General features: G+C 38.6%; 1 protein-coding gene across 1 annotated transcript; it reads left to right on the top strand.

The window, feature by feature from the left end:
* The first annotated feature begins 5986 nt into the window (after nucleotides 1-5986).
* On the top strand, nucleotides 5987-13010 carry LOC122006897 (single-stranded DNA-binding protein WHY2, mitochondrial-like). Its single transcript, XM_042562583.1, has 8 exons — nucleotides 5987-6058; nucleotides 7123-7214; nucleotides 7292-7392; nucleotides 7485-7571; nucleotides 7735-7829; nucleotides 7895-7968; nucleotides 8996-9084; nucleotides 12633-13010. Exons 1-8 carry the CDS (start codon nucleotides 6021-6023, stop codon nucleotides 12756-12758), a joined length of 702 nt encoding a protein of 233 aa, XP_042418517.1. The 5' UTR covers nucleotides 5987-6020; the 3' UTR covers nucleotides 12759-13010.

Raw genomic sequence — 13010 nt, 5'->3', positions numbered from 1 at the left:
CTTTAGGATTAAGAAGAACCCACCCTAGAGTGTTATTAGTCAACACAATTATTGGATGTGATAAAAAGTACAAGCATAACCTCTGAGCGGTAAGGACCAGCCCGTACACCAGCTTCTCGAGAAAGGTATAGCGACACTCAGCATCTTTTAATATATGACTTAAAAAATACACCAATTGTTGTTAAATGTCGTTCTGCCAAACTAACGTTGAGCCAACTGCCCGTTCTATGGACGACAAATAATCCAGAGCAGCTCGCCAATGATGGACTTTGCTAATATAGGTAAAGAAGTCAAATAATTCTTGAGCTCCTCCAATGTCTTATCACACTCGACGCCCCATTGAAATTTTATCGCTCAGCGCAGAACCTTGAAGAAAGGATGACTCCGATCGGACGATTTGGATATGAATCTCGATAGGGCGGTGATCCATCCAGTAAGTCGCTGAGCTTCCTTTAGGTTGCATAGAGGTGGTATGTCTTGCAGCGCTCTTACTTTGCTTGGATTCACTTCGATCCTCTGTTCGGTCACTATGTAATCAAGGAAGTGTTTGCTCCTGGCTCCGAATAGACACTTATTTGGATTGAGCTTGATTCCATACCTTTTTAGCGTTTGACAAGTCTCCTCATGCCCAGAGTTCAGTGGCTCGGAGGGATTTTATCAGAATGTCATCGACGTATACCTCCATGTTACAGCTGATCTATCTTCGGAATACCTTGTTCATCAGCCTCTAGTTGGTGGCTCCGGTGTTCTTCAGTCCGAATGCTATTACATTGTAGCAGAAGGTATCGTCGGTAGTTATGAACCTAACCTTCTCTTGATCTCCTCTGGCGAGCGGTACCTGGTGGTAGCCCAAGTATGCATCTAACATGCAAATCAGCTCGTAACCCACCATATGATCAATGCGAGGCAACGGGTAGTAATCATTCGGGCAAGTCTTGTTTAAATATTGGAAATCAATGCAGACCCGTCATTTATTAACCGGCTTGGAGACTAGCACTATATTAGCTAGCTAGCTCAGGCATTGTACTTCGCGTATGTGCCTAGGCTCCAGCAATTTCTCTATTTCCGCTAGGATGATCTGATTTTGCTTCGAGCTGAAATCTCTTTTCTTTTGTTTCACCTGTCTGGTGTCCGGTAAGACATGCAACTCGTGCTGCACTATGGTCGATGAAATACCCGGGAGCTTGTGCGTCGCCCAAGCAAACAAATTATGATTTTGCCTAAGACAGGCAACTAGCTCCTTCTTCCTTTCTACAGTCAGGTCACCGACTATGAAAGTAGTAGCCTCCGACTAGCTAGGATGAACCTAGACTTCTTATTTCTCATCATACACCAGCACAGGAGGCTTTTCCAGAATCACATTCACCTCGAACCGCTGGGACTTCCGAGTGGCTTTTGACTTAGTTTTGACCATCTCGACATAGCAACATCAAGCAACCAACTGATTGCCCTTTACTTCAGCGACTGAGTTTTCGATGGGGAACTTGATCTTCTAGCAAAATGTGGATACAACTGCCTAAAACTCATTCAACATCTGTCGACCCAGTATGACGTTGTAAGCAGACGAAGTGCCCACCACAATGAAATTTGTCGTCCTCATCCTCTTGAGTGGCTCATCTCCGAGGGATATGACTAACCGTGCTTGGTCAATCGACAATACTGTATTGCCAGTAAACCCTTATAAGGGAGTCGTCATGGGTTACAACTCACTCCTGTCAATTTATAGTTGATCGAACGTCTTTTTGAAGATAATATTCATCGAGCTACCTATATCTATAAAAGTATGATGAATATTATAGTTAGCGATTACCGCTTTGATGATCAGGGCATCGTCGTGAGGGACCTCCATTCCCTCTAAGTCTCGCGGACCGAAACTGATTACTGGTCCTTCTGTTGCTGCTTTGCTGCACCCGGCTGCATGGATTTTGAGGCTTCAGGTGTGTGACTTCCAGGCTCGATTGGAGTCGCTATCAGTCGGGCCTCATGTGATTATTCCTATGCCACCCCGAGCGATGTTGTGGCAGTTCTCTTCTTCCCGAGTTGATGGACGCGGCTACTCAGCAAATGCCTTGGTAGGTCCCTCATAGTCCTTACATTGGGTTGGTCATTGGTGCGGCTCGGCCACCGACCTTCTATCTTCGAGTCGTCCTCCCGATCAGCGATGACTTTGTCGGTCAGGAGATGGGGATCGACGATGCGATCTTGGTGAAGCCACTCGGCTGGGCTTCGGTTTGAAACTGTGGTAATATTTGGTGTTGTGTGTTGCTACTCGATAAAAATAGCAGAAGAGCGGTGCCCATGGTCGACCTTTCGTGGACCTCGCCCACTCTACTGCCACATGTTGGACTGTGTGTGTACTAGGCTTTTGGTGTTGCTGTGTTGTTCCCGCTTGTGGCCCCTTTGGCGGTTGATGTGTACGTTCGGCGTTCCAGGGCAGCAGCTGGCTTGGGGAACGATTCCTTCCTCTGAGCCGTCTGGGCCTCTTTCACATTGATATACTCGATAGTCTGCCTGAGCAGGTAATCAAAGTCTCTCGGAGGCCTCCATATGAGTGACTGAAAGAACTCACATTCTACAAGTCCTTGGGAGAAAGAACTTATCAATATCTCTAGTGTGGCTGATGGAACCTTCATGACCACCTGGTTAAATATTTTAATGTAGGCCCGCAATGCCTTCTTGGGCCCTTGCTTAACCGTGAACAGGTTGGCATTTGTCTTCTAAAGGCGGCAACTGATCGCAAAGTAGGAATGCCGAGTAGAAGTCTTTGAAATTACAGATCAATCCGATCGTAGCCACCTGAACCATCTCTATGCTGATCTGGAGAGTGTGGTGAGGAAGACCTGACATTTGACTCTGTCAGTGTACTGGTGAAGTGTGGTCATGTTGTCGAATTTAATTAGATGGTCCTCGGGGTCGGTTGCCCCCGTGTATTCTTTGATTGTCAATGGCGTGTAGTGTCACGATAGCCGGTCATCCAGGATTTCCTATGAGAACTTCCTATTTATTCATTCGGGAGAGTCATCGAGCCTGAGCGCTTTACCCTTTCACTCGTCCCGAGCGGACGTGCCCTTCGATAAGGATCCTTGTGCCCTATCCACTAGGCCTCGTTCCTTTGAACGGGTGCAAAATGGCGCTCAGTGATAAGGGATCTGCGTGTTCGGTGCATGGCCAAATGTACCGGTCAGCTTGAATTGTTGGGCTTGCGAGTAGCAGGATTTTCCGCTCGCCCTCTATGCTCTGCTTGCTATTCCGTCATCGACGCCACGAGCTTGTCCCCTCGGTGACCAACTGTTGCCTGCTGCTGTTCCAACATTTTTGCAGCTCGAGCTTGTATCAACATGTCCAACTCTTATGGTGTCAATGTCATTGTGGTGAGTCATCCAGTGTCCTCTATCTTTACGTTTCAGCTATAGGTAAGTTCCTACATACGACGTCAAATATGATCATGTCCGAAAATGGAGATGGCGGTGAGCTGGGGTTGCGACTTCAAAGTTGACGCAATGAAAACTCCACGTGCCCCTATAACACAAAAGTGTTTGTGCCGGACCGGGAAGAGGTTCTTAGCATTGACCCTTCGACGCTCAAGTCAGTCTCCGGTGATCTCAAAAAATGGAAACTGTAGATAAAGTGTGTAGAAAATGAAGTTGCGCGCATACCTCCGCTGGTAAATAGGAACCCCTTTTATAGTGTCACTATAGAGTTTATGCATGCATCTTAAAATATAGACACGTTTTCCTAGTAAAAGATAAGTCGAAAATGTGTCCATGACACCATTCCTTAAGTAATCATGCAATTCACTAATGTGACAACCTGGAAGCTTCTAAAGTACGATTTGTCTGCTAGACATACTCTGCTGTCAGCGACACGAACTCTAAAAAATATATGATAAGATATTTGGTGGGACCATGTGCGACCGACGGGTGCTCGCTCGGTCAGACTACCCTTGCTCGGCAATGTCCACCGGACCTGCTGGATCATCCATTTCCTTGCTTCCTGACTGTCCTCGGTTATCTCTGTCTGATCGGATGTGAAGTCCGATCAACGAGACCAATCGCTGCTTAACTTTCTTTGTAGTCGGAGGACTATTTTTACCCAGCCAGGAAATGCATGATTGACTTGTCTTGTAAGCTTATGCAGTTCACTTGGTTATAATTGGATACTTCGCTTGACCTTATTTTCCACGTCAGCTAATTTTTCTTATTTTAACATCTTTTTAGTGGGATCCCTCAATAATATTATTATTGGATCATATATAATTTACATAACGAAAAAGACACGAGAAATATATATATATCTAATAAAAAGTGTTTAGCTCCCTGGTGGGGCCTCGGTCTTTACCATTTATATCTCAACAAGCAAAGGTCAAATGATGCTCGTTAATAATAATTCTAATTTCTTGCCCCTAGGTCATCACGCATTGTAATGACATGATGTTGCAAGAAAACCAAAGTTCAAGATTATATTGGCTCCTATAATATCACATCATTATCATATTTATAAGTCTTCAACCTCCTTGACTTAGGTCACCGAGTCATTGAATTCTCCTACATCCTTGCGTTCGCTTTGTGTCATTAGACAAATACTATATGATGATCATTACGGGTTGTGAAGCCATGAGCTCTATGTGTACTATTTTAAGTTCTTGCACACTTGATGTGCATACTAGAAATCTAAACAAAACCTAACCTAACACGTATCATCAACCAAACATTAAGTTAGGTTTTGTTTAGATTTCTATGCCACATTAGAAATCTAAATAAAACCTAACTTAACACATATTATTAATGTTTGATTGATGAGTTTGGTAAAAGATAGTGTTGAATTATGAGTTTGGAAATGATAATTTATACATAATTTATAGATTTATGGGAATTAATCAAATCTATATAACTAGGTGAACTTTATTTTCATTCTTATTCCATCTTACTTTAAATTTATAACTATAGTCATTTCAATCATTTAACTAAACACCATCTAATACATCAAAACAATATGGTCAAACACAACTATAAGAAAACATTGCTTATCCAACAAATATGTGATTAAAAAAAATTTAAGAATCAAAAGAATAAAACCCAATAGTATTTGAATTGGTCCTTGAGTTGGTAATTAAGAAGTCACATAATGAATTTGAGTTTTAAGTTTAAGAGTATTTTAATTTTATTCGTTTAAAGAAAACCCAAAAGTATTTTGATAATTTCAACCTTGACTTGATTAAATTTAATAACTTTTATCTCGCCATCCTTAATTTTAGAAGCATCATGTAATTCAAGTGTTTGGTCATTTGACAGATACAAGTTAACTAAATTAGATTTAACTACATTTTATATGATTTTAGAGTGGAATAAATTTTCATGAGCGCTTCCTGATTTCTCCTTACGATCAATGAAAAATTTTCATGTGATCAAATTAATCACATCAGATTCAGCAATACCTGACCTGATTAATCATTGGAGTGGAAGAATTTGAATCGTTTGTATAAAATACCATTAGAAGGGGTCATCCAATAAAAGAGAATCATTTTAGGGGAAGGAGAGGAGATCCTGAATGTCAACTCAAATATCGTGAATGCTATGTTAGATGAAAAAAATCAACAGGATTGCTAATTGAGGAGAGAGTTAACATACATACGATTTGAATCGTAGTTACGATGTATTATAAGATATTTTTCTCTTCTATTGGTGTGGATATATTTGTGCTTTCGGATTTATCTTTTAGATAAATTAGATGGAAGACCGTTCACCTACCTAATTAATTGATCTTAAATATCGAGATTATATATAAAAAAACAAAAGGGAAATAAAAATGATATATTAGGCGGGAAAAAAAAGTATGCCACAAGTTTGGGCCTTTCTGGGCCAACCCCCGGCCATTTAAAAATAAAATTACACTTCAAATTTCAAAATTGCAAAAGGGTTCTCTAGTGTAATTTACCATATTACCCATTCCAAACACCAAAATCCCGCTTTCTCCCCCTCTTCTTAAACCCATGGCCGCCCGTTGCCCTAATTCCAAGTTCGATGGCGCTTTCCAGTCTTTCGCGCTTCCTCGTCTCCAGGCAAATCATCACCTCCCTCTTCCCCTTCTCTCTCTCTCTCTCTCTCGATCCTTTTCGACTAATTTTTTTATCTTCTCGTTCGGCATCTCAACCATTGGGTGTACACTATACTTGTTTCTCATGCTTAGAGATTTTTTTTTTTTCATTTTTATTTTCTTATGAGTTCTTATTTGTCGTCGCATCGTCGCCGAATGAAATGAAGTTGTTCTACTCGGAGGGTCTGCTGATTTTTTTTTTCCTGACATAGTTTTATGGATGTGGACATTTTGATATTTAGGTCAATCACGCAATCCTATGATTCTACTTTTTTTCTTCCTGGTTATGCACTTCCCTGATGTGAAATCCACGCTATAGTTATTGTTTCCTGTTTCGGACAAAGTTGGGGCACAATGTTAGCATATTAATGTTCAGATAGTTGTTGAAGGAAAGATTCAAGTGTAAACTTTTTGACTATGTTGGTATTTGTATTCTCATGTACTTCAGTATATAGTTTTTTAGAAGGTCCCTGTAAGTTGTTGTCTCAGGTTTGTTGACACCAAAATGCATTGTACATGGGTTGGTATGTAAGACTATGTGATCTTTGGTGCCGTCTATGCAGGCATATAGGCAGTCATATCTGCGGACATCACAAATCCTAATTATTGGCTATTTTGGTCTCTATTCAATCGCCAGTGATGCAAGCCTGATCACAAAATCTTTATTTATTTATTTTCATTTTTTGGCTAATGGTGATTGAAATTTGATGTCTCAAGTATTCATTTGAGTTGAAGTTTGTCTATGAAACTGGACCATTAATTGGACTCAACATTACAGTCTTTGATTTTTATTTGTTTTTGGATGTAAGATGCTCTTAATTGTTTATTTCTTATGAAACAACTTCCAATTTCAATTTGTTTGAAGGTTGTAAGTAGATAGTTTCTTAGTTACTAACATGCAACTGCTCTTCTATAGCATGATCAATTAAAAAGAATAAACTGTTGAAGATTTATCTGGACTTTCCTGCATAGGGGCTTTTTAATCTGTCTCAGTTTATCTATTGAATTTTTTTTATGTTAATTTTCCAGAAACTTAGGTAGAACTGCTGATGTAAAGGTATCACTATGGTTGAGTTCTAAATGTGGAATTTCTACATCTGGACCTGATCTTGCAACTGATGGTATGTATTAGATTAGAAGTTCAGTTGCATCTGTAACCTAAACAACAGCATTTCATGGACTTTTGTCTTTTATGTAGCTCGGAGCACCTCGTTCAAGAGATTTGCAGATTACACAATTTTCAAAGGGAAAGCTGCAATGGCACTATCACCAATTCTACCAACATTCCGTGAAGTAAATGTATGCTCTACTTCCTTTGGATGTGGGAATTTTATGTTTCTTGGTGTAGGTATTAGTTCCATGTGTCCTATTTATTCCTATGTCGGTCGCAGAGTTCTAAATATTGTAAGAGAGGTTGTGTTATGATGACATTTTGGCCTGCAATTGCAACGAAGAAGTATGACTGGAATAGGAAACAGGTAAATACATTTCTTATTCCTTCTGAAGTTCTATTGGAGTATTTCTTCATGTTGTTTTATTTGCTTCAAGTGTTCAGTACATTTTTGTGGGTTTCATTCAACCTTGTTTTCTGAATCACACATGTATGCCAAAACAGCTGATTGGATGATTTCTTGTTAATAGGTCTTTGCTTTATCACCTACTGAAGCTGGGAACTTAATTTCTTTGGGTCCTGAGGAATCATGTGAATTCTTTCATGATCCTTCAAAAAATTCAAGGTTTTGGGATTTATCATATCCACTGTAATAATTTCGCTCTCTCATCTAGCTATTGAATTTTGCAGCCTTGAAGGTCAGGTGAATAAATCACTAAAACTTTCCCCCACAGGCAATGACCAGGGATATTTCCTCAATTTGAGTAAGACTAGAAGTTGTCTAAGATCTGATATTTTGTTTTGATTTTTGGTTATCTTCTCTTTGTTTTCTAGCATTGACATGAATTTTTGGGAGATAATGTTTTACAAGAGCTGATTTTTTTTGGCTTCTAGTTTTGTTAGAGTAAATATAATATTTGATTATTTTTTAATTAAGGGGAATAAGTCTGTATAGTTCATACAACACACACTTTAAATTATCCTTATAATTTGTTTAGTTTTGTCTTTATAATATTAACAAGGATATCTATTTGTTGAGATACTAAAAAGGCAAATGATATTTTTTCAACCCAAAAATCTTCCCTTCTTATCGAGCAGCCACTTCGTTGAAATCTTCACTACTCTTGTCAAGAATAACATGTGCCGAGAGGGTCTAGCAATGCCCCTTTGATGCTCAAGTCACTACCTTGAGAGAAGATGGAGAGTGGATAAATTATTCTCTGAGAAAGAGCATTCCTTGCATTATGAAGCAATACCTTTTATCTTCATGTACTAAACCTAATGACCTTCGTTCTTCCTCAACAACCATTGTCCATTATCCCTGTTTCTACACCCCCGACACCTCTCATTATGACATGCGTTACAACCTGCTGTGCTTCAATGGTCTGTCTGCCCCTCATGCCTCCGAGACCCACCGAGCCAAGACACCCTGACTCCTGAGCCCATAAGCACTTGGGCAAACTCCTTGAGTCAAATTGACACCGATGCTTCTTTCCATGCTCAGCCATGATTACTGAGGTTGAATACTCCTATGGGGGTATTAGATATAAAATTGTAACTATTGTATCTATGATTCAGTAGGCCGGTCCTATCCACCCGATCTCCTTTGTTTTGACAACACAACCAAAATTCGTAATATATTATTTAATTCTAATTTGTTTTTGTCAACTGTTACAAATTATATAAATAAAAATAAGAAATATAGCAATATGGTTTAAATGATTGTCTTTTCTGGATTGTATTTTGTTATTAGTAGGCCATATTCTCCTAATTTGTTGTTAACTTGTACAGTGGTTACAAACAAAATCAAGGGCACAAATGAGCGGTTTTCTGTTCCCGTCACTAAAGCAGAGTTTGCTGTTATTCGCACGATTTTAACTGTAAGATTCTTGATATGACACTGAGCTTCTTTGGTTTATTTGGATGAAAAGGTTTCTATTTATTTTGGTCAATTGTTAGAATTGCTATACGTTTTGGAACTAAATATTTTTGTCATTCTGTATGGTTTCCTCTTGTATCAACTTTATGTTTAACTTTTCACTGTAGATCACTCATGTGATATGAAAGATATTGGCTGTCTAGTCTTTTCATATTTGAGATAGTAGCAATAGAGTCTGCATCACATTGGTTCATTCACATTTCCTTGCTTCTGAAATCTAATTAGCAAGTTATCTTCTTAATGTAATAATCAAAATTCACAAGGAAAAGAACTAGCTAGATAGCAATAAATGTATGAAGTAAATTTTTAACTAGGATGTTTACTACCACTTTTGATCATTGTTTCATGTTCTGATCAATGATGGTTGGCACAATTGAAAGGCTCAACCAACACATATAGGCTATGTTTGGTTAGGGGTAGTGTAATAAAATTTGTAATGTAATATAATTAATATTACATTATTACGTTGGTCAAAGAGTTGTATGTAATCTTTGATTACAAGGGTAATTACATTCTCTTGTTTGATGTCCATTATCCACCACCACTTCCTCCCCTTCCTTTGCTCACGCATCGACCAACTCCTCCACTCTTCTTCCTCTACTACTGCTGCCACGGCATTGCCCTTACTCCTTGGCACCTTCTTCCCCATGCCCCAGTACTTGTCTCCCTCCTTCCCGACTCCCATTCACAATCTTCCTCCTCTTCCCTCTTCTCTAATCCTAACAAGCCCTGCCTCTGCCATCGTCACCACCATCGTAACTAACTCTAACTTAAAATCACATAAGGTGAGCCAATATGGAAGGCGAAGGCATCATCCATAGGCAGGTGGAGGCCAACAGAATCCAAAATCACCTAGTAGAGAAGGGGGAGGGCCTGCCGGTGCTGTTGCTCCACGGCTTCCTGGAGCTCTGGTACTCGTGGCGGCACCAGATTCTTGGCCTCATCGTTTGCGGGTTCCATGTGCTCGCCCTAGACCTCCGCGGTTACGACAACTCCTCTGAGCCGCCTGATGCCGCCTCCTACCCTATCTTCCATGTCGTGGGCGACCTCGTCACCCTCCTCGACACCCTCGCTCGGCCTCAGGTTCTCCAATCCCCCTACTTGCGAGAAATCTATTTTCCTTGAATCGGCTCTGTTGTTCCAAAGTTTGCTGTTCCAAAGTTTGAAATTGATTGCTTTGATTGATTAAAGCACTGTGCCGGCGGCGAAACTAATTATCCGAGAGAAAAAAGTTGATTCGGAAATCATCGAGAAGGGAGGCAATGATGAAGTGGATTCGTCATAGATTCATTCTTATTGATTGATTAAAATTAAGGATTTGGCATTTAAATTTTAGTTAAATACTGGGCTTCTAATGTAATTGGATTACATGTTGTTAGCCTTATAATCCAGATTACAAAATTTTATTACCTTTTGTAATCTAGATTATATTACATTTGAAATTGTATCAAACAAAAATAATCAATCTTGTAATGTAATTTTGATTACATTACAAGGCTGATTAGCCATATTGTGTTAGCACGGAAGAAGCTTATCGTGTGTGTTGTGTCAACACAATTTTAATGGCATTGTTTGAGATAGAAAGATTCTCTAGTTGTGACATCCCTTTTTTTTAGCCAATCTTAGTGAGAAGATGAAACTAAGGGTGGGGGGAAACTATATTTGAACCAAAAATTGAATTAAACTGATTGAAAAAATGTATTTTTTTTGGGTTTTAAGTATTTAATGTTTATTTGGGGTTTGGGTTGGGTTAACTTGAGAAAAATCTAACTCAAACCACTACTATATAGTGGATATTGTATATGCCCTAATAATTAAACTACATCTAAGTTATATTTTACCAAATATCAACAACTTATTCCCCTTCCCCTTTGGCTTTCAAGTTCCTCTTCCGCCTAACATGGTTCTATGATTGCACAAGATTGATTGATTCATCTTCACTCCTATATTGTGTACCCTCATCTCAATTGCCCGTTCTTTCACTTTATCAATTCAACGTCCCTTCCACGTCTTCTAATTGCTATAGACTTATATCAATAAAAAACTATATTTTGAACCTTGTTATTCAACCTTTCTCCCATTGCATTTGTTGTTAAGTTATGGATATCCCAGTGATTTATAGACCTAGTTTTGGTTTATAAATTTATTCTTCCGATGATAGGTAAAGGTAGATTTATTGATGTTCATGAAATGAACTTTGTTATCCTTAGCTCACCTTAGTGATTGAATATGCTATTACTAGTAAGCTCGAGTTTTTTTTGGCATCTCTTCTGGTAGCAATTTCACACGTAAAAATCAATAATTTTAATTTAAGTTTTTTACCTTATATAATGCTGGGTGCCTTGCCCTTGGTGATATAAATTATTGCCAAGATCATGCCAATATATAGTTTTTTTCTGCTTTTCTGCATATTCTTTTAGATTTGGGCTTCTTCTTGTCTCCTTGCACTAATGCTCATTATTAAAAAAAAATCTAGCTGTTGTTATGATCCTTTTGTTATTATAGATGCACTTTTGGTATCTAATTTCCGTTGTTTTAAAAGCTGCTTAGGTATTTTGGGTAAGAGAGCTCTTTGTTTAGTCGTCAAGTGTTTCTTGCTAGTCTGTGACCTTTTTAAAAAGTAGCTTAGGCACTTTGCCTAGGTAGTATAGGCGAGGTAAATTTTTTCAGAAGTCATTAGTTCATTTGGTGTAAGAAAGTAATAGCAGTTTTCCCTATTAGCACATTTGGCATTCCTTGTTGGTTTGACCCTCCCACCCTATGTGCATTTTGCATCCTCTTTTCACTCGATGTTCATAGTTTTAGCATCTAATCTCAGCACTTTTTTTTTCCTTCAGATTTTGAGATTGATTTTATTGGTTTCAATATGAAATGTGAAATGTTTCATTGTTATATTTAGTATTCGTCAATCATGACTTTTTTGTAATTGTATACTTGTTTTGATTGATGAGGATACTGTTGGCTACACATAATATAATATTAGTTATTCTTAATTCAACACATTTCTCTTTTCTGTTTATTATTCTAATGCTGACCGTCTAGACTCTAGACATTAGGTAGTGGGCTAATTGCCTACCCTTTGGAATCACCAATTAATACTTGTTAATTTATTATCTCATAATTGTATAGCATTTCATTTTACCTGATTTTCTGCTGTTCAACCTTTTAAGCCGGCGCTGTTAAGTTTAAACATGCAATTAGTTCCTCTGGCCCATGTTCTTGAACAAGAGATCTTTATCGTTGAGAATATTAATTTATCTTCTTGGAGCAAGGGAAATTTCTTTAGCGAATAAGGTCTGACTGGTTCTGGGAAATCAATAACAAAACAATGTTCCTAGTAATATAAAATATAAGGTGCTCATTCTGAATAATAAGATATACATACATAAATTTATTGTTGGGAAGTTTGGCCTTGGCCCATCTTCAAATTAATACTTGTTTGTTATATCTAATTTGTGTCATTGTTTTGTTTCTTCTTTCTTTCTTTAGTATATACTGCCGCATATCTTGGGTTGGTCCCAGTCGGCGATATCCCAGCTGCCCCAAACTGCATCAAATCTACACAAGCAGGGGTTTGGGACACGGCCAGATCCTGCTTTGGAGTGGGAAATGTAACTTAGACCTATGTTAACCAACATGGTCTCTTTGTTACCATTCAAGCTGAAAGAATATTTTGTATGTTTGAAGTTGGAGGCTTCAAATGGTCCGCAAGAATTTGTATTCTGCAGTATGTTGTGTTTTCACAAAGACATGGCAATTCTATGAATTGTTAGTCACTCTTTAAATAGGACCATGACATTATCATTCAGGTTTAAATGTTTTTTATCTGTAGTAGCTTTGAATTGCTGATACACCATTGTGGTATTA

Source organism: Zingiber officinale, chromosome 7B (genome assembly GCF_018446385.1).
Source record: "Zingiber officinale cultivar Zhangliang chromosome 7B, Zo_v1.1, whole genome shotgun sequence".
NCBI classification, from domain to species: Eukaryota; Viridiplantae; Streptophyta; class Magnoliopsida; order Zingiberales; family Zingiberaceae; genus Zingiber; species Zingiber officinale.
Note: the sequence above shows the minus strand (reverse complement) of the source record. Positions and strands in the feature narration are given on the sequence as shown.